Source organism: Oncorhynchus tshawytscha, linkage group LG08 (assembly GCF_018296145.1).
Source record: "Oncorhynchus tshawytscha isolate Ot180627B linkage group LG08, Otsh_v2.0, whole genome shotgun sequence".
NCBI classification, from domain to species: domain Eukaryota; kingdom Metazoa; phylum Chordata; class Actinopteri; order Salmoniformes; family Salmonidae; genus Oncorhynchus; species Oncorhynchus tshawytscha.
Window position 1 is genome coordinate 83,107,381 of NC_056436.1, and position 22,766 is coordinate 83,130,146.

The window sequence follows — 22,766 nt, forward strand, 5'->3', positions numbered from 1 at the left end:
TCAGGTAACTTTTCCCAACCAGATATCCTGGTTGGAGGATCCAGAATTTCCTGCTTCCGGGTGATCTTCCAACCAGGTTTTCCAGAAGTTTGTAACCCTTTTTTTCACAGCCATCTGTTGTGTCAGCGTACCCATGTTCTCTGGTGGAGGTCTGGAACCATCCCCGGCGCCGGCCCACCTGGGGCCTCTGGCCTGGGGGAACGATGATAGCACCGGGAATCACATTTAATTCATACAAGTCCTTTTTTTACATAAATTGTCACAAAGTGCTTTACGTTAACCCAGCCTAAGCCTCCAAAACAGCTAGTAGCTGCTTAGTGGCAAAGGGAAAACGCTCCGTCTCTGTCAGTAGCTATTTTATTTATTTATTTTACCTTTGTTTTACTAGGCAAGTCAGTTAAGAACAAATTCTTATTTTCAATGACAGCCTAGGAACAGTGGGTTAACTGCCTGTTCAGGGGCAGAACGACAGATTTTGTACCTTGTACCTTGTCAGCTCGGGGATTTGAACTTGCAACCTTTCGGTTACTAGTCCAATGCTCTAACCACTAGGCTACCCTGCCGCTATAATCTAGGGGTAGTGGCTAGCGGTCCATTTGGGATTGGGTCACTGGATCATATTCACTAGGAACCAAAACGGAAGAAAACAAACCAAAATAGGGAACGACAATCTGAAAAAGTCCAATAAGAAAACGCTTATTTTCGTTTTCGATTGCAAAACAGTTTCCACTAATAAATCTATTGTGATACGGACCCTTACCGGTGTGAAGTCGCTACGTTCCGTTTGCGCTACACTGTCGGCGGCCGCGGGGATGTTGAGTATCCTGGGTTGGTGGTGTATTGTCCGGACATCCTGTCCCGGGCCTCCTCCTGGAGCCACCTGCATAAAGGGACCATAGTAGGGAGGGCTCAGAGGGCCGTTCATGGTGCCTGAGGAGGGGTCTGAGGTACGCCTCTCCTGCTGCTGCTGGCCCTACCAGGGAACACAGGGACACACACCTCGGTGACCCCGGTCAGAGTAGAGTAAAGCAGGGCAAGCAGGCAGGTAGAGGAAGCACAGCGTCCAGTCACTTGGATTTATACAACATATCTAGTTGATCTACGTCTGGAAATATGGAGGAGGTTGTTTTCAGACAGGCAGAGGAATGTTCCAGTAGTTTGAGATATAACTGGAGTAAAGCACAGCCCTAGTTGGTGCTCCTCAAAACAGACAGGAAGTGAAGCACAGCACACAGCCATTTGTACTTATCAGGAGAAAATCCATCCCATTGCTGTCATTACTTCAGGGATGTCTTTAAGTGCCATGTGAACCTAGACTGATAGGGCTTGTCTTCACATGACTGTGGTGGTAAACCTGTCTGTCTGACTGAGGGGTTAGCCTATAATACCTGTACTAATGGACTAGGATCACCACAGCCATGTGAAGACAAGCTAAACCCATCTATGGTGGGAGATGAGAAGGGACTGAGGCCCGGTGACTACAGTACCCGTCTATAGCGGGAGATGAGAAGAGGCCCGGTGACTACAGTACCTGTTTATGATGCTGCATCTGTAGTCTCTCCAGCTTGCATCTCTCCCTCTGGGCCTGGACAAGATGTCAGAGGAACAAACCAACAGAAATGGATGAACACACATCAGGAAAACCCACACACGGGTGGTGGAGGAGATGAGAACCTCCCTAGTCAATGCAAACCAGGGCCCATAGGTATGTGCACTACACAGAGAATGGGGTGCCATTTAGGAAGCAGATGAAAGCAGCTCCTAACCTGATTGGTGAGGTTGGTCACCTGACCCTGCAGCCTCTCCACCTGTCTCCTCAAGTCCTCCTTTTCCTCGTTCATTCGTTCCCTGTCGCTCCTCTCTTTCCTAAAGTCCTCCTCAAAGATCTTCACCTGAGAGAGTAGAAACAGCAATGGGAGGAGGATTACCTCTGGTACTAAGTTGGTGAGGGAGGAGGAGGATTACCTCTGGTACTAAGTTGGTGAGGGAGGAGGAGGATTACCTCGGGTACTAAGTTGGTGAGGGAGGAGGAGGATTACCTCGGGTACTAAATTGGTGAGGGAGGAGGATTAACTCAGGTACTAAATTGGGGAGGGAGGAGGATTAACTCAGGTACTAAGTGTGTCTAACTGACCTGTTCCTTTAACACCGTTATCTGAGTGAGAAGCTCCTGCCTCAAGTTACTAGGCATGTCGTCATGGTTACCACTGGTGCCCTGGCCCGGTGGCTGCTGGGAGGACGGGGGAGGATGCAGGTTCAGAGCCTTTTCTAAAGCCTGAAGGGTGGCAGAGGGAGACAGTAAATTAGAACACAGTACACACACACACACACACAGTGTACACACACACACACACACACGATAGAGACCCTGTTGAGGCGTTGTATCTCCTTCTCCTGGTACTCTCTCTGTTTACTGAGGGGCAGCAGCTGATCCTGCAGGTAACGAATCTTCTGCTTCAACTCTGTGGTCTCAGAGTTCAGACACTCCTTCTCCCCCTGAAAACATTCATACAACATTACCATAACCTGCTTCAACTCCACCTTTTCAGAGTTCATTCACAGTTTAAACCAGACTGAAGGATGTGACATTCTGATAAGTAATGTTCCACATGTCAGAGACTGTCAGGTTAAAGTTCATCTGATGGTGACCTAACAATGACCAACATCATATCATAGTCAACCTGGCATGTTTTTGCAAAAAAGGTTCTACCCCCCAAGCCATCAGACTGCTGAACAGCTTCTACCCCCAAGCCATCAGACTGCTGAACAGCTTCTACCCCCAAGCCATCAGACTGCTGAACAGCTTCTACCCCCAAGCCAGCAGACTGCTGAACAGCTTCTACCCCTCAAGCCATCAGACTGCTGAACAGCTCCTACCCCCCAAGCCAGCAGACTGCTGAACAGCTCATCAAAATGGCTACCCAGACTATTTGTATTGAGCCCCTTTATTATTTACACTGACCCTTGCACTGGACTCTACTCACACATACTATACTGACAGTTCCAACACACAGACTACATATGCTCACAAACACTTAATATCTATCCTGATTACCTAGTCACTTACCTACATTCCCTTCAGAACGTATTCACACCCATTGACTTATCCTACATGTTGTGTTACTGCCTGAATTGAAAATGGATTACATTTAGATGTTCTGTCACTGGCCAATGGGGACTTAAATACAGTCAGAGTTTAATGGTCAGAAACCAACAACATTATAGTTACTCTACAATACTAACCTAATTGACAGAGTGAAAAGAAGGAAGCCTGTACAGAATAAAACACATTCTAGAACATGCATCCGGTTTGCAAACAAGGCACTAAAGTGAAACTACAAAAGATGTGGCAAAGAAATTAACTTTTTGTCCTGAATACAAAGTGTTGTATTGGATTTGCCCCAAACATATTACTGAGTACCACTCCCCATATTTTCAAGCATAGTGGGGGCTGCATCATGTTATGGGTATGCTTGTAATCAAAAAGGACTGGGGAGTTTTTCAGCATAAAAAAAAAGAAATGGAATGGAGCTAAGCATAGGCAAAATCCTAGTGGAAAACCTGGTTCAGTCTGCTTTCCACCAGACAATGGGAAATGAAGTCACCTTTCAGCAGGACAAGAACGTAAAACAAGACCAAATAGACACTGGAGTTGTTTACCAAGAAGGCAGTGAATGTTCCTGAATGGTCGTGTTACAGTTTTGACTTAAATCTATGGCAAGACCTGAAAATGGTTGTCTAGCAATGATCAACAACCAATTTGACCGAGCTTGATGAATTTATAAAATAATTTTAAAAATATATATTTTTTTAAAAAAATGGGCAAATGTTGCACAATCCAGGTGTGGAAAGCTCTTAGAGACTTACCCAGAAAGACTCAAAAATCTGTAATCAAAGATGCTTCTACAAAGTATTGACTCAGGGGTGTGACTACTTGTGTAAATTAGATACAGTTGAAATCGTAAGTTTACATCCACTTAGGTTTGGGGTCATTAAAACTTGTTTTTCAACCACTCCACACATTTCTTGTTAACAAACTATAGTTTTGGCAAGTCAGTTAGGACATCTACTTTGTGCATGACAAGTAATTTTTCCAACAATTGTTTACAGACAGATTATTTCACTGTCTCACAATTCCAGTGGGTCAGAAGTTTACATACACCAAGTTGACTGTGCCTTTAAACAGCTTGGAAATTTCCAGAAAATAATGTCATGGCTTTAGAAGCTTCTGATAGGCTAATTGACATCATTTGAGTCAATTGGAGGTGTACCTGTGGATGTATTTCAAGGCCTACCTTCAAACTCAGTGCCTCTTTGCTTGACATCATAGGAAAATCAAAAGAAATCAGCCAAGACCTCTGAATTTTTTGTAGACCTCCACAAGTCTGGTTCATCCTTGGGAGCAATTTCAAAACACCTGAAGGTACCACGTTCATCTGAACAAACAATAGTACACAAGTATAAACACCATGGGACCATGCAGCCGTCATACCTCTCAGGAAGGAGACGCATTCTGTCTCCTAGAGATGAAAGTACTTTGGTGCGAAAAGTGCAAATCAATCCCAGAACAACAGCAAAGGACCTTGTGAAGATGCTGGAGCAAACAGGTACAAAAGTATTTATATCCACAGTAAAACGAATTCTATATATCGACATAACCTGAAAGGCCGCTCAGCAAGGAAGAAGCCACTGCTCCAAACCACCATAAAAAAGCCAGACTACGGTTTGCAACTGCACATGGGGACAAAGATTGTACTTTTTGGAGAAATGTCCTCTGGTCTGATGAAACAAAAAGAGAACTGTTTGGCCATAATGACCATCGTTATGTTTGGAGCAAAAAGGGGGAGGCTTGCAAGCCGAAGAACACAATCCCAACCGTGAAGCAAGGGGGTGGCAGCATCATGTTGTGGGGGTGCTTTGCTGAAGGAGGGATTGGTGCACTTCACAAAATAGATGGCATCATGAGGCAGAAAAATTATGTGGATATATTGAAGCAACATCTCAAGACATCAGTCAGAAACTTAAAGCTTGGTCGCAAATGGATCTTCCGAATGGACAATGACCCCAAGCATACTTCCAAAGTTATGGCAAAATGGCTTAAGGACAACAAAGTCAAGGTAATGGAGTGGCCATCACAAAGCCCTCTGACCTCAAGCCTATAGATAATTTGTGGGCAGAACTGAAAAAGCGTGTGCGAGCAAGGAGGCCTACAAACCTGACTTTACTGAGTTACACCAGCTCTATCAGGAGGAATGGGCCACAATTCACCCAACTTATTGTGGGAAGCTTGTGGAAGGCTACCCAAAACATTTGACCCATGTTAAACAATTTAAAGGCAATGCTACAAAATACTAATTGAGTGTATGTAAACTTCTGACCCACTGGGAATGTGATGAACGAAATAAAAGCTTAAATAAATCATTCTCTACTATTATTCTGACATTTCACATTCTTAAAATAAAAAGGAGGTGATCCTAACTGATAGATGGGTGAGATTATTTTATCCATTTTGAATCCCGGCTGTAACAACAAAATGTGGAATAAGTCAAGGGGTATGAATACTCTGAAGGCCCCGTGAGACTACCCTGAAGGCCCCGTGAGACTACCCTGAAGGCCCCGGGAGACTACCCTGAAGGCTCTGTACATGTGAATATTACATCAATTATCTTAACCTGGTATCCCTGCACATTGACTCAGTACTGGGTGTGTGACTGTGTGTGCCCCGTGTGTGTGTGGCCCCGTGACTGTGTGGCTCTGTGTGTATATGTATATTATCTTAACCTGGTATCCCTGCACATTGACTCAGTACTGGTGTGTGTGTGTGTGTGTGTGTGTGTGTTCTGCATTGTTGGGAAAAGGCTCATAACTAAGCATTTCACGGTTAAGTCTACACCTGTTGTATTCGGCGCATGTGACAAAATGTAACTTTACATCAGAAAAATTTGCACACAGAAGAAGTTATTAGGATAATTCAGTTGCTACTGGCAGCCTGCAGTACCCCGGTTGGCCTTCAACTTGAGATACTCAATGAGAGGGGGCAGCACTGACCTAGCCCGCAACGTCACTTCCTGGAGTAGCTTAATCTGTGCATGTTATGTCTACATACATATTTGATTTCCTTGGCTTCAAATGAGCTATTTTGAGTCCATAGTGTCACAACAGACTGGTGAGAAATACTCATTGGACCGTGGCTGAGTGGGCTGGAGCGGTTCTCCTCCACACTGACATGCACGTGTTCCCAGCAGTGAAGACCGGACACACACACACACACACACACACACACACACACAAATGTTGTGTACGTTGTTGGGTTTGTATACGTCTTGAGGACATGGTTGGGTCTGTACTAGGTTTCTGTCTGTTCTCACCTGTACGTTCTCAATCTTGGACTTGGCGAGCAGCAGCTTCTTATCGTAATCCCGCTGCCTCTGTTCTCGCTCCGCCTCTAACTCCTGCACGGCCTTCTGGGAGTCCGCTAGCCGCTGACGCAGGTCTGTGATCTGATCGGGGGGGTTTCAAACTCTTAAATACAGGGAGTATGTCTTTTCAACGAGACATATGATCAGAATCATCATTTCAGACTCAGAAGAAGGATGTGGAGCAGTTTAGGGTTAGCCCCAAATCTCCGAGCCGTGGAAATGTGTGTGGGCGTGTAGGTGTGTGCGTCTCAGTGTGTGGGTGTGTGCGTCTCAGTGTGTGGACCACAGCAGGAACAGTGAGTACCAGAGAGGTGAGGGGATTTCTGATGTGTCACAAGAACATGTGGTTGACTCACACACACACTGGGTACACACCACTACATCTTCTCCATCAACACACACACACAGGTTACTATATGAACACAGTGTGTGTGTGTGTGTGTGAGAGAGAGAGAGAGTGTGAGAGAGAGATAGAACATACCTTCTGTTCAAACTGTGACTTCATCGAGTTCCACTGGGCATCCCATTGCTTGTTAACATCCAGTACCTGTTATCATCATCATCATCATCATCATCATCATCATCATCACAACAGAAATATGACTGAAACCAATACGTCATGTACACATTTTTTCACAGACTCCCTCAAGCGGGAACATGAACACCTTATCAAGGGTGTGTCCCAAAAGGTCTCCCTATAAAAAGTGCACTACTATGCATTGACCCAGGTCAAAAAAAACACTAGTGCACTACTATGTATTGACCCAGGTCAAAAAAAACACTAGTGCACTACTATGCATTGACCCAGGTCAAAAAAACACTAGTGCACTACTATGCATTGACCCAGGTCAAAAAAAAAACACTAGTGCACTACTATGCATTGACCCAGGTCAAAAAAAACACTAGTGCACTACTATGCATTGACCCAGGTCAAAAAAAAACACTAGTGCACTACTATGCATTGACCCAGGTCAAAAAAACTAGTGCACTACTATGTACTAGTGCACTACTATGCATTGACCCAGGTCAAAAAAAAAACACTAGTGCACTACTATGCATTGACCCAGGTCAAAAAGTGCACTACACTAGTGCACTACTACTATGCATTGACCCAGGTCAAAAAAACACTAGTGCACTACTATGTATTGACCCAGGTCAAAAAAAACACTAGTGCACTACTATGCATTGACCCAGGTCAAAAAAAACACTAGTGCACTACTATGCATTGACCCAGGTCAAAAAAAACACTAGTGCACTACTATGTATTGACCCAGGTCAAAAAAAACACTAGTGCACTACTATGTATTGACCCAGGTCAAAAAAAACACTAGTGCACTACTATGTATTGACCCAGGTCAAAAAAAACACTAGTGCACTACTATGTATTGACCCAGGTCAAAAAAAAAACACTAGTGCACTACTATGTATTGACCCAGGTCAAAAAACACTAGTGCACTACTATGTATTGACCCAGGTCAAAAAAACACTAGTGCACTACTATGTATTGACCCAGGTCAAAAAAACACTAGTGCACTACTATGTATTGACCCAGGTCAAAAAAACACTAGTGCACTACTATGTATTGACCCAGGTCAAAAAAACACTAGTGCACTACTATGTATTGACCCAGGTCAAAAATGTATTGACCCAGGTCAAAAAACACTAGTGCACTACTATGTATTGACCCAGGTCAAAAAACACTAGTGCACTACTATGTATTGACCCAGGTCAAAAAAACACTAGTGCACTACTATGTATTGACCCAGGTCAAAAAACACTAGTGCACTACTATGTATTGACCCAGGTCAAAAACACTAGTGCACTACTATGTATTGACCCAGGTCAAAAAACACTAGTGCACTACTATGTATTGACCCAGGTCAAAAAACACTAGTGCACTACTATGTATTGACCCAGGTCAAAAAACACTAGTGCACTACTATGTATTGACCCAGGTCAAAAAACACTAGTGCACTACTATGTATTGACCCAGGTCAAAAAACACTAGTGCACTACTATGTATTGACCCAGGTCAAAAACACTAGTGCACTACTATGTATTGACCCAGGTCAAAAACACTAGTGCACTACTATGTATTGACCCAGGTCAAAAACACTAGTGCACTACTATGTATTGACCCAGGTCAAAAAACACTAGTGCACTACTATGTATTGACCCAGGTCAAAAAACACTAGTGCACTACTATGTATTGACCCAGGTCAAAAAACACTAGTGCACTACTATGTATTGACCCAGGTCAAAAACACTAGTGCACTACTATGTATTGACCCAGGTCAAAAACACTAGTGCACTACTATGTATTGACCCAGGTCAAAAACACTAGTGCACTACTATGTATTGACCCAGGTCAAAAACACTAGTGCACTACTATGTATTGACCCAGGTCAAAAACACTAGTGCACTACTATGTATTGACCCAGGTCAAAACACTAGTGCACTACTATGTATTGACCCAGGTCAAAACACTAGTGCACTACTATGTATTGACCCAGGTCAAAACACTAGTGCACTACTATGTATTGACCCAGGTCAAAACACTAGTGCACTACTATGTATTGACCCAGGTATTGACCCCACTATTTTTAAAAAAAGGGAATAGGGTGTCATTTGGGACATACACTTTTATAACAAATACTTTTTTTTAACGTGGCAAGAGAACACCTGATGTAAAGTTGAGAGGGACTCACATCTTTCCTCTGCTTCTCTAGAAGCTTGATCTTCTTCTCGTAGGCCTCTGGGTCACAGGGCTTGGCCGGGGCTTTCTCCATCTCTGTGGCATTCCCCCTCCGCTGTAGTACAAGGGATATAAAACATGATGATTCTTTAAAAAACAAAAGAAGGAATAATCCAATTCCAAACCCGGTATTTGTTTTCATTAGATCCCACTGTTGATACAGTGACAAAAATGCCCCCCCCATGTCAGCAATCATATTTTCAAGACATAGGACTTTCAAAAAGCTAACTGTCAAAACATCACAATGATGCGTTTCACAATAAATGATTAGAAATGTAATTCATTCACAGATTCCGCTCTGCAACAGAACAAGGATATGAAACATTGCTCTTATAATTCCCAGCACTAGTACAGATCACCATTTACACAAGTCGTGTCATAAAAATAAACATGTGCTTTTTTTGGGGGGGGGGAGGTCTCTCAGACATTCTACAGTGACCAATGGGGAAAAAAGGATTTCACACACAGCAACATTACAGTAGTACTACAGTCAATCACATCCCCATACTGTACAGTACATTAGGATGAGACGTCAGTCATGGTAACTATTCCACTACCGCGATGCCTGGCAATGACCTGACTCATACTGCCAATACTCAATACGGAAACTAGAGTATTTAAATACTGGAGTGTTTACTGTAACAGCGCACATCCTGAAATGATGCTGTGGCTTCCTAGATGTCTATGCTGATCATTCCCCCCTCTCTCTCTCCCCCCCAGCTTTTAATGTACTCTGAATCAGACAGGTGCCATTCCATCCATTCTGGGGAGGGATTTCCATACCTTCTGTGGTGTGCTGACCTCCATCTTGGATCTAACGCTGGCAGTTTCCTCTTTCACCACGTCTTCTTTGGCTTCTGGCTGCCCCTCGCTCTCTGCCGCGGTCTCTCCTGCTCCCGTTACCTGCTCTTTCAGCTTCAGGTTCTCTGGTCTGCAGTGACCAGAGAGTGAAAGCAGGGTTAGTGTTACTATGCAGTTATAGAGATATCTAGACTATGTATCGCAGTGTTTAGTAGGAGGAATGTGCAGCTTGGCAGAGCCCTAGAATATTCTCTGGGAAGACCCTACAGCCCCACGGAGGTAGGGAGAATATTAGGGCAATTCCAGGAGGCATCAAAAACAAAAGTTTGACCAACTGTCACTTCACTTGAAGCTTTGTAGTTGCTAGACAGAGAATCAATGGGAAAAAGAAAAGTGAAAGTCCACTTTTAATTTACTGACTACCAAGAGTTTATTGCCTTTATTTAAGCTCAATAAACTCCAACAAAGTACTAAACTTGACTTAGGAGCAGAAAACAGCATAAAGCCAACCGTTTCAATTCACAATAGTAAATGTAAACTCCTCCTCTCCCCTGGGGAGATGAAACTGAATGCAGAGAAAATACAACAACTCACCTCAGCAGTTCCACATCTCCATTTCTGTACTGAAGGTCTTCCTCCATCTTCTTTCTCAGCTCGCTGTTCTCGTGTCTGAGCTGCTCACAAAGAGTCTTGACAAACAGAGGGACACGCATGAGTAACACAACACTGTCCTCCTGTACCAAGACACACCCCCCCCGACCGAGGCAGTCCCGTTCTGTTCCCCCTTCTCCATCTCGACCACGGTCATCATGGGACGCTCAATGGTGAGAGACTTTGGCCTGTGGGCTGACCACGGTCCAGCGTCACCCAGGCGCCCGTGTCCGAGACATCAATTCCCCTCTGCCCACTGTTCTAGCCAACTACTCTAATACTGGCACCATCGTCACTCACTTTGGCAATCTGAGGAAGCGTAGAAGGACTACAACATTGTCTTGAACACCGTCGTTGGCACAGGGAAGAGAATAATCATATCTGGCCCGATGCCGTACTATAGAAAGGGTTCGGAAAGTTACAGCTGCCTCGCTGCCCTAAAGGAGTCCCTGAAGAAACTTTGCACAGACAGGAACGTCTCTGTTTGTGACAATTTTGACTTGCTGTGGGAGCAACCGACAGTCTTTAAAAGAGAGGGGATTCTCCCTAACCACAGTGGTTCCAGGATGATCTCCTTCAACATAGTGAACCGCTAGGCTAGTGCTCCAGTCCCCCCCTGTCATAATAAGCAATAGTCTGGGTGGCCGGACTATTTACAGCAGTTCTTATAGCTTGGGGGTAGAAACTGTTAAGGAGCCTTTTGGACCTAGACTTGGCGCTCCAGTACCACTTGCTGTGCGGTAGCATGGAACTCTGCCACCCCAGGAAACTCAAGCTAGAAATAAAACCTGATAAAAGAACACCTTACGGCATGTAAAGAGACATATATATATATATATTAAAATGAAAATGAATTTTATTGTATTTTGAATTATATGATGTATTGTGTTATGTATTTCATTTGTTGTGTTTCGTTTCCTATTTGGACCCAGGAAGACTAGACGCTGCCTTGGTTTTGCAACATCATTTGGTTCAGCATCAGGAATGACAAAATACACAACTGTTATTCGCTATTCAGGTCACATGCTGAATTTCCAGTCTTTGAAATACCTGTGTGGACATTTGTCTACTAAGCCTGGCTATCTACCTGCCTCTCTCCCCTGTCAGTTACCTGTAGGAGGGAGGTCCTCTGCTCGTTCTTCTGGACCTTGGAGGAGAGGTGGTGGAACTCGACGGCCATGCGTCCCAGGTGGGCTAGGAGCTGGTTGGGGTTGGACGCCTCAGCAAAGATACTAAAGGAGCTTTCTAGACGCTGTAGCTGACTGGTTAACTCCTGGTTCTCCTGAGGAAGCTGTCCTGTTCCTGCACCAGCCTGGAGATCAAATCAAACTTCAAAACACCTCCAAAACAATACATTTCTAGACAAATATGACATTAAGATAAAATAACAACGTTTTTTTTTTTTTAAGATAGAATTATATGATAGCAAAACAAAGAGGATCTGAGAAACACCAATCAGAAGTTCTGTACTGCCATACTGACTGGACAGGACTCCAATCAAGTAATGTCAAAAACAACATATTTCTAGTTCTCCAGTTTCATGGATACGAGATGTATAAAAATAAGGACAAATCCCATCTGGATCATACAGCCTGTAGATAGACTATCCCTGCGTGTTGTATTGATTGATCAATCATGTAAGTAACGCTCCATATCCTATATGCAATGCAGGGCTATACATGTTGTGCAATATTATACAATGAAGCAAAAACCCCATTAAGATTGACTCCGAGCTGATGAAACATTTAGAAGAAGCTCAGTCTATAGACGTGTGAAAATGTGTCACAGTTTTCCTATACTTTTGGGTGATGCATTATATCAGCGATAGTCATTTGATTCTATACCATATCAGTCCGGAATATTCTGTGACTGACATTCTTCCCTGTCAGGCATTCTAACTGCAGGTGTGTGTGTGTGAGAGTGTGTGAGTGTGTGAGTGTGTGAGTGTGTGAGTGTGTGAGTGTGTGAGTGTGTGAGTGTGTGAGTGAGTGAGTGAGTGAGTGTGTGTGTGTGTGGGGTCAGTAATAAAACGTGGACATTCCCTGTGCTGACTCATGTCGAGCTACCAGTATTGAGTTAGTTGGCTGTTAGTTGACTCACTAGAAATGAGACACATGAGAAGTTCCTGATATAGAAGACATGACCAAAGACAACCGAGAGCTAAGGAAATGAAACTTGAGGAGCCGCTCTTAGATTCTTCACCAGGTATAACGACCATGTTCAATGGTTTTTAAAACCTCTTAACTCTAGTGGAATTTTCTAAAATGACATGTGAATATTGTATTACTACCCTCATAAAATACATTTTGGGGTTCCAGTTCACTCTTATGTCCTACAAACACAGTCCTGTCCAGTCAGTATGGCAACATTGTCCCCATGTTGGTGAATGAGAAATTTGAAATAAAATATGACACCAATTGTACCTTGACCTATGTTCTATGAACATAGAGCATGATTTATGAGGGAAGAGGTATAGCTTTTAAATGATACGTCACTTTCTATTTTCTGATTATATTGTTGTTCTTATCTGGCCCTGTACAGGGCCCAAAACAACTGCTCAGTGTAACTGGAAGTTATAACCACACACACACACACACACACACACACACACAGACAGAGAGTCCAATTCTTGCTGAACTTGAGCCTCCTAGACACAAACAGATTGAGTGGTCCTGAATGTAGGCTACACACACAACTTTATGGATTAAACTGAACAAATTACATAAAGAACCTGGATCGTTTCCAAACATCCCATTTTTTTGCCCCCTGTTATTGTTAGCTAGCCTCGTATGAAAACTAGTACTTACCGGCAAGGTATCGGAGGTCTTCTGCTCCATATTCACCACCTCAAACTCGGACAGACCTTCCTACAAGCACCAAGGAGGACAATGATCCAGACTGGTCAGTATTAAAGGGATACTTCAGGATTTTGGCAATGAAGCCCTTTATCTACTTCCCCAGAGTCCGACCAACTCACCTTTTTTATTTGTATGCCTCTGTATCCAGTAAGGAGGACGTTAGAGGTAGTTTCCCGAACCAAGGCTAACTAGCAGTAGCGCAATGACTGGAAGTCTATGAGAACAGCTAGCATGATGCACTAATGCCAGTTAGCGACCTTCTTAAAACTACACACAGAGCCCCCCCCCAAACAAAATGATATCCACAAGTTCACCCAACTCTGGGGAAGAAAAAGGAACTTCATTGCCAAAATCCCAAACTATCCCTTTAAGTAAACCAGTTAGCTTTTGCTGGAAGCCAGACAGACATAAAAAGCACACCACCACCAGACATGTGAATGTTATGTTTCAGATGTAGGCTAAGGAGGCTGTACTTATTATTGAGCAAGCTGAGCAGCCCAGCACATTATCTATAAAATATAAAGTACTATATAGCTATAAAGTAAAATCTCTGTTTACTTACACTGGGCTGATCATGATGTAGGGCCTTCTCCGTTGAGAGACACGACTGACTCAGTCTCTGGTCGTTACTGGGCTGACGGTGAAGCTTCCCCTGACCTGAAACAGTTAGGAGTCACACCACGGTTATAGGGTCAAAAAGACATTCAAAATAGCTTCTTATCAAAGGGCAATTTCTCAAGCAAGAATTGTGCTAGGAGTGTCTGGGAAGGGTATGAAAATGACTTGTTATTGACAGAGAGATTAGGACCTCCTATTGGTCTATTAACTAGTGATGTCACCAAGGCCAAAACTCCATACCACCAAAACAGGCTGAAATTTCAGGTGGTATTTTCAATCAGCTCTTACACTAAAATGACATTATCATTTTCACAATATTACACCAACCTCAGTGTGGAAATGTATATTTAAACATTGTTTTTTTAAACAGGACAATCATGTTTTTGATTGCACTGGGCCATTGGTGATAACATATTGCTGCAAATCATGAATAATCAGGTAGGAAACCCATCTCTGATACCATACCTTGTGTCTCAGTCTGAACAGGTCCTCCCATACACAGACTGGTAGCGAAGCTGGAGGTAGAAGACTTCAGGGCCTCGTTGTCTCTGACCAGCTCCTCTACGCGCTGACGCAACTTAGAAGCTTCCCACTGAGACTCCTCCAACAGGTCTCCTACACACCAAACCATTAGTAACAACCGTATTCACAGCAGTAACAAACTGCTCCTACACACCAGACAGACGGTCAGAAACATCTTGATTTGAAGTAGTCACTTGTTCATTTTGGGTTGTGGCATAGAGATGAATGTTATTCACAGTCGACATGACCTATAATACGTGATGGATAGACGGTAGCTAGTGTTTCTGATGACTAACAACTAAAATCATGCTGACCCTGAGAACATTACTCATTACAAAGAAACAGCACATAACCAAAGAATGGACCACACCAACTCAACAAAAACATACAAGGTCACAAGTCACTAGAGAAACTCCCTGCAAACATTACAGCACATAGCCAAAGAATGAAATCAGGTCTAACCACATTGTTCCTACAAGGCTATGACAATATGTACCCATAATGTATAGGTCACAACACTAATCTCGACAGAGGAGTGTGATGAGGGTTGAGGGGGGGTATGGTCTTGAGATCTGTCAGATCACATGGGTACTACCGGTCAAAAGTTTTAGAACACCTACTCATTCAAGGGTTGATCTTTATATTTACCATTTTCTACATTGTGACTCATAGTCATGTGCCGAATACAACAGGTATAGTAGACATTATGGTCTTGAGATCTGTCAGATCACATGGGTACTACCGGTCAAAAGTTTTAGAACACCTACTCATTCAAGGGTTGATCTTTATATTTACCATTTTCTACATTGTCTTGAGATCTGTCAGATCACATGGGTACTACCGGTCAAAAGTTTTAGAACACCTACTCATTCAAGGGTTGATCTTTATATTTACCATTTTCTACATTGTGACTCATAGTCATGTGCCGAATACAACAGGTATAGTAGACATTACAGTGAAATGCCTACTTACGAGCCCCTAATCAACAATGCAGTAAAAAAAAAAAAAAAAGTAACAAGTAAAAAGAGCAGCAGTAAAATAACAATAGCGAGACTTTACACAGGGGGGTACCAATACAGAGTCAATGTTAGTTGAGGTAGTATGTACATGTAGGTAGAGTTATTAAAGTGACTATGCATTGATGACAGATTAGCAGTGGTGTAAGGGGGGCAATGCAAATAGTCTGAGTAGCCATTTGACTAGATGCTCAGGAGTCTTATGGCTTGAGGGTAGAAGCTGTTTAGAAGCCTGTTGGACCTAGGCTTGGCGCTCCGGTACCATTTGCCATGCAGTAGCAGAGTGAACAGTCTATGACTAGGGTGGCTGGAGCCTGACAATTTTTGGGGCCTTCCTCTGACACCGCCTGGTATAGAGGTCCTGGATGGCAGGAAGCTTGGCCCCAGTGATGTACTGGGCCGTTCGCACTACCCTCTGTAGTGCCTTGTGGTCGGAGGCCGAGCAGTTGCCATACCAGGCAGTGATGCAACCATGCTCTCGATGGTGCAGCTGTAGAACGCTTTGAGGATCTGAGGACCCATGCCAAATCTTTTCAGTCTCCTGAGGGGGAATAGGTTTTGTCGTGCCCGCTTTACGACTGTCTTGGTGTGCTTGGACCATGTTAGTTTGTTGGTGATGTGGACACCAAGGAACTTGAAGCTCTCAACCTGCTCCACTGCAGCTCCATCGATGAGAATGGGGGCGTGCTTGGTCCTCTTTCTCCCGGAGTCCACAATCATCTCCTTTGTCTTGATCACGTTGAGGGAGAGGTTGTTGTCCTGGCAGGAGGAATCCCGGGAACATATTCCAGTCTGTTCTAGCAAAACAGTCATGTAGCTTAGCATCTGCTTCATCTGACCACTTAAAAAAAAAATTGATCTAGGTCACTAGTGCTTCCTGCTTTAATTTTTGCTTGTAAGCAAGAATCAGGAGGATAGAATTATGGTCAGATTTGACAAATGGAGGGAGAGTTTTCCTTTTCATATGGTTGCACGTTTAACATGTTGATAGATATTTGGTAAAAAGGGATTTAGGTTTCCCTGCATTAAAGTCCCCGGCTACTAGGAGCGCCACCTTTGGGTGAGCGTTTTATTGTTTGCTTATGCAGGAATACAGCTAATGTAAACAGCTACGAAGAATACAGATGAAAACTCTCTCAGTAGGTTGTGTGGTCTACAGCTTATCATGAGATACTCTTACCTCAGGCGAGCAATAGCTCGAGACTTCTTTAGATATTGTGCACCAGCTGTTATTTACAAAAACACATATTCCTCCGCCCCTTGTCTTACCAGACGCCGCTGTTCTATCCTGCCAGTACATCGTATAACCAGCCAGCTGTATGTTCATATTGTCATCGTTCAGCCACAACTCGGTGAAACATAAGATGTTACAGTTTTTAAAAGTCCCGTTGGTATTTTAATCTTCCGCATAACTCGTGCAATCTTTGGAGAATAAAATTGACGTTTGCTAGCAGAACGGAAGGATGTGGGGGTTTATTCGATCGCCTACGAATTCTCAGAAGCCCACCCTTTGGCCCCTTTTTCTCCGCCACCTCTTCACGCAGATCACGGGGATCAGGGCCTGTTCGCGAGAAAGCAGTATATCCTTTACGTCGGGATTCTGCTAGTCCGTGGTGAGTAATCCCAGTCCTGATGTCTAGAAGTTATTTTCTGTCATAAGAGACGGTAGCGGCAACATTATGTATAAAATAAGTTTCAAAAATAAAAGTTGCAAATACACAAATCGGCTGTGGGCACGTAAAACGTCTGCCTTCTCCGGCGCCATCTTACAAAACTATGAATGATGTGGTAGCCATACTGGTTAAGTGTGCCTTGATTTCTAAATAAATCACTGAGTGTCACCAGCAAAGCACCCCCACACCTCCTTCTCCATGCTTTATGGTGGGAAATACACATGTAGACATTATCCGTTCACCCACAGCGTGCTTCACAAAGACACAGCGGTTGGAACCAAAAATCTCAGATTTGGATTCTAGACCAAAGGACAGATTTCCACCGGTCTAATGTCCATTGCTCGTGTTTCTCGGCCCAAGCAAGTCTTCTTATTGTGTCCTTTAGTAGTGGTTTCTTTGCAGAAATTTGACCATGAAGGCACATGCTGAGATGTGTCTGTTACTTGAACCCTGTGAAGAACTTACTTGGGCTACAATTTCAGAGGCTGGTAACTCTAATGAACTTATCCTCTGCAGCAGAGGTAACTCTGGGTCTTTCATTCCTGTGGTGGTCCTCATGAGAGACAGTTTCACCATAACGCTTGATGTTTTTTTGCAACTGCAGTTGAAGAAACTTTCAAAGTTCTTGAAATTTTTAATGACGGAATGTCATTTCTCTTTGCTTATTTGAGGTGTCCTTGCCATAATACGGCCTTGGTCTTTTACCAAATAGGGCTATCTTCTGTATACCACCCCTACCTTGTCACAACACAACTGATTGGCTCAAATGCATCAAGGAAAGAAATTCCACAAATTAACTTTTAAGAAGACACACCTGTTAATTGAAATGCATTCCAGGTGACTACCTCATGAAGCTGGTTGAGAGAATGTCAAGAGCGTGCCATCAAGGCAAAGGGTGGCTATTTGAAGAATATAAAATATATTTTGATTTGTTTAATACTTTTTTTGGGGTTACTACATGACTCCATGTGTTATTTCATAGTTTTGATGTCTTCACTATTAAATTGTACAATGTAGAAAATAGTAAAAATAAAGGAAAAACCCTTGAATGAGGTGTTCTAAAACTTTTGACCAGGGGTGTAGTTAACCCAGGTCTACTGCTGTACAGTGGCATTTGTACAATGCCACAAGTCCCTAAATAATACAGGTAGATGAGGGGGGGATGTTGTTTAAAGACATGCTTTACAATCATTTAAAATTAACCCAGAACTAAAATCTTCTGCAATTTGGTCAGATGCCCACTTATGTGTCTATGTTTTTCTGTCCACAAGAGATTAGGACCATAATAAAGAGCTAGACCAGAGCGGCAGGCTGCGTCACAAAAGCAGGTACGGACCTAAGCTCTTGAGTCCCTTCATCCTCTCTCGGAGAACGCTGTTCTCTTCCAGCAGTAGTCTATAGCTGCTCCCTCCAATGCTGCTGCCCTCCTCCCTGGCCTCTCTGGCCTTAGCCTCGCCCCCGCCTGGGTCGTAGATGTGATAGGGCCCTTTTCCTTCCATTGCCACGGATTCACTTACCAGGCATGGTGCTGGGAACTGGAGGAACAACAGAACAGAAACGTCAATAGGAAAGAACCAATAGAAAAAGAGAGGCAGAGCTGTGTGGGAGGTTTCAGTTAGGGAATGTGTTTTGACTATGCTCAGTAACTTTTGTGACAGTACGGGGAAATAGGCCCATGTCATGTTTACTGTTTGTGATGGGAGAACCTAGACTTTAGTAGCCTGGTCCCAGATCTGTTTGTGCTATCATGTCAACTCCATGGCATGGCAATGAATGACAAGGAGTTGACAAACAGATCTGGGACCAGGCTAAGTCAATAGCTCTAGCACACAAGGCTAAGGGGGAAACTAATAGAGATTGAGATGATCTTTAGCATGACATTACAAAATGCAAATCTCATACTACCTCCTACAGGAGGAGAAGTACCAACCTCCTACAGGAGGAGAAGTACCAACCTCCTACTCCCTCATATACAGTGCATTCTGAAAGTATTCAGACCCCTTGACTGTCTCCACATTGTGTTACGGCACAGCCTTATTCTAAATGGATTTAATAACTTTTTTTTATAAATCAATCTACACACAATTCCCCAGAATGACAAATTGAAGAGGTTTTTAGAAATGTTTGCAAATTTAAAATAAAAAACAGAAATACCTTATCTACATAAGTATTCAGACCCTTTGCTATGAGACTCGAAATTGAGCTCAGGCGCTTCCTGTTTTCATTGATCATCCTTGAGCTGTTTCTATAATTTGATTGGAGTCCACCTGTGGTAAATTCAATTGATTGGACATGCTTTGGAAAGGCACATGTCTATATAATGTCCCACAGTTGACAGTGCATGTCAGAGCAAAAACCAAGCCATGAGGTTGAAGGAATTGTCCGTAGAGCTCAGACACAGGATTGTATCGAAGCACAGATCTGGTGAAGGGTACCAAAAATTTCTGCAGCATTGAAGGTCTCCAAGAACACAGTGCCCTCCATCATTTTTAAAATGGAAGAAGTTTGGAACCACCAAGACTCTTCCTAGAGCTGGCCATCTGGCTAAAATGAGCAATCAGGGGAGAAGTGCTTTGGTCAGGGAGGTGACCAAGAACCTGATGGTCACTGACAGAGCTCCAGAGTTCCTCTGTGGAGATGGGAGAACCTTCCAGAAGGACAACCATCTTTGCAGCACTCCACCAATCAGGCCAGCTCCTCAGACGGAATCCACTCCTCAGTAAAAGGCACGACAGCCCGCTTAGAGTTTTCCAAAAGGCACCTAAAGACTCGCAGACCATAAGAAACAAGATTCTCTGGTCTGATGAAACCAAGATTGAACTCTTTGTCCTGAATGCCAAGCGTCACGTCCGGAGGAAACCTGGCACCATTGCTACGGTGAAGCATGGTGGTGGCAGCATCATGCTGTGGGACTGGGAGACTAGTCAGGATCGAGGGAAAGATGAATGGAGCAAAGTACAGAGAGCTCCCTGATGAAAACCTGCTCAAGAGCGCTCAGGACCTCAGACTGGGGCGAAGGTTCACCTTCCAACAGGACAACGATCCTAAGCACACAGCCAAGACAACGCAAGAGTGGCTTTGGGACAAGTCTCTGAATGTCCTTGAGTGGCCCAGTCAGAGCCTGGACTTGGACCCGATCTAACATCTCTGGAGAGACCTGGAAATAGCTGTGCAGCGACACTCCCCAGCCAACCTGACAGAGCTTGAGAGGATCTGCGGAGAAGAATTGGAGAAACTCCACAAATACAGGTGTACCAAACTTGTAGCGTCACACTCAAGAAGACTTGAGGCTGTAATCGCTGCCAAAGGTGCTTCAACAAAGTACTGAGTAAAGGGTCTGAATACTTATGTAAATGTGGTATGTCAGTCTTTAAAAAAAATAATAATAATAATTTAGACACATTTGCAAAGATTTTTAAAATCCTGTTTTTGCTTTGACATTATGGGGTATTGTGTGTAGATTGATAAAGGAAAGAAAAAAAGCTATTTTAGAATAAGTCTAACGTAAACTAAAATGTGGAAAAAGTCAAGGGGTCTAAATACTTCCCGAAAGCGTTGGAGGAGAAGTTTTGTTACATAAAAACCATTGTTTTGGTTTCCCACTAAATCATTTACAATGCAAAGAGTCACATATGAACGTCACCGTCAAAGGGGACTTCTGTAAATGCTATTTCGGGACACGATCATTTCAAATGTGTAACTTACAAACACTGATGTGGTCAAGTCATGGAGTGATAACAACCTTGTAAAAATGCTATTAAAAATGCCACACTGGAGAATGCCTGAAGAATGACCATGCAATAATAAAAAACGGAACTTCCAGACAGAAAAGTTGAGAAACAAAGACATTGTACAGGAATAACCAGACGATTAGTAGTTGATCTCAGTTGCAAAATAGAGTAACGAAATGAAAGACAATATATTAAAACCAATTGGATTGAAACTGGATGTTGTCATGAGATGTCTCTCGGTGGACATCATCACAAGACAACATGACCCAACTCACTCTGTCTTTTCGGCCTTTCTTTCTGTCTTCGTTCATTTATAGAGTAGAAGAAGAGACGACTAAAGTATCCAGTCCAGAAAAACAGTCCCTGATTAGATGACAAGCGAGAACAACATATCTCGCGGTTCAGTAGTTTAGGAGCGACATCCTTGATAGTTTCACCGCTGGCTTTAGTTAACGATACAATTACGACTAGCCATGGAGCTAGCTAGCTAACTAACTAGTCATTTCAGTTGCTAAGATACCGAGAAAAAAAAACATTAGTTAGTTAACGTTAGCTAACAAAGTAGTAAATCGGACTGTATAGCAAGCTAACATTTTGCTTATTTGAACGATAGCTCTTTTCGCGTTAGATAACGTTATATATCTAAGTGGAAGTATTTCTACAAGATAACGTCCTGGCTAACAAAGTCATGCAAATTCTAGCTAACATGACACAATATATAATAGATAGCAAACTAACTAGTCATTTGTTACGCGACGACAACAACAACAACAACAACAAAAACCAGTGTCTGATTCCAGACAACGTAGCTAGACAACTTTCTATAAATGTTCTTGGTAAACAAAGAGGTCTTTGGCTTTATGTTAGCTACCTTTCTGCTTCAGTGGCTCCATCCATTTACCCAGACACCAATTGCGGAAGTGGCCTCTGCTGTAACCTGGGAAATTCCACCTCGCTGTCGTTTGATGTTGTAAACAGTTGTGGTTGACAAGCGGACCGACCAATGCAGAAGCTTTGACACAGGCTGTGTTCATCTTTAAAGAAACCGTGCAGTTTTTGTTGTTGTTGCTGCTCCAAACCTTGGTAGCTCAGGGATTGATTGGGGGGGTATGGATGACGGCAGCCAGAGCAAGGCTTGAACCCGTGACCTTTAAAGCTAGAATCATTAGTTGAAACAATAACAAAGCCGTCAACTCGCCTCTGGTTTGGTAAAAAGCTGAGGGATGGACCTGGACATATGTAACCACTCTCAAATTCATAGACAGAGCTATAGATGCTAAGGACTGACTGTCCATGATACCACAATTATGATTTGAACCATGTTATGAGGCTATACAGTGTGCGTGTTTAAATTTATGTTGTTTACAAACATTGGTGTAAAACAAATGTATATTTTGGGTTGAGATGGGGTACGACTGTTAAACTAATCTCATTAAGTGTTTATAAATTATATTCTTCAAGAATCAATGGCTATATGTCATTAATTTACAAGTACCCCAAAAATATGTAGCAACTAAAGATTTTAGCTATAAGCTCTGCACCTCTAGGCAGAGGCTGTAGTACAGTCACAGACTTCACTACTCTTTATAGCTCTGCACCTCTAGGCAGAGGCTGTAGTACAGTCACATAGACTTCACTACTCTTTATAGCTCTGCACCTCTAGGCAGAGGCTGTAGTACAGTCACATAGACTTCACTACTCCTTTATAGCTCCACACCTCTA

The 22,766-nt window shown here is 43.2% G+C and overlaps 1 protein-coding gene across 10 annotated transcripts in view; it reads right to left on the reverse strand.

The window, feature by feature from the left end:
• Window positions 1-22,766, reverse strand: part of LOC112236064 (TNFAIP3-interacting protein 1-like) — a 34,354-nt gene that overhangs the window by 2,112 nt on the left and 9,476 nt on the right. For 2 of the 10 annotated variants that reach the window (XM_042326103.1, XM_042326104.1), the window contains exons 2-17: window positions 18,650-18,848; window positions 14,568-14,717; window positions 14,047-14,141; window positions 13,434-13,493; window positions 11,738-11,938; window positions 10,570-10,664; window positions 9,958-10,105; window positions 9,128-9,229; window positions 6,901-6,966; window positions 6,369-6,500; window positions 2,368-2,496; window positions 2,135-2,275; window positions 1,767-1,892; window positions 1,532-1,585; window positions 755-973; window positions 20-192 (exon numbers count right to left, since the gene is read on the reverse strand). In XM_042326103.1, coding sequence (XP_042182037.1) covers window positions 20-192; window positions 755-973; window positions 1,532-1,585; window positions 1,767-1,892; window positions 2,135-2,275; window positions 2,368-2,496; window positions 6,369-6,500; window positions 6,901-6,966; window positions 9,128-9,229; window positions 9,958-10,105; window positions 10,570-10,664; window positions 11,738-11,938; window positions 13,434-13,493; window positions 14,047-14,141; window positions 14,568-14,717; window positions 18,650-18,812 — 2,054 coding nt within the window. In that variant the 5' untranslated portion in view covers window positions 18,813-18,848. Of the gene's footprint in view, window positions 1-19; window positions 193-754; window positions 974-1,531; window positions 1,586-1,766; window positions 1,893-2,134; window positions 2,276-2,367; window positions 2,497-6,368; window positions 6,501-6,900; window positions 6,967-9,127; window positions 9,230-9,957; window positions 10,106-10,569; window positions 10,665-11,737; window positions 11,939-13,433; window positions 13,494-14,046; window positions 14,142-14,567; window positions 14,718-18,649; window positions 18,849-21,319; window positions 21,855-21,915; window positions 22,068-22,766 lie in introns of those variants that run through there. The other 8 variants (XM_042326102.1, XM_042326100.1, XM_042326106.1 and 5 more) reach the window with 8 other exon arrangements.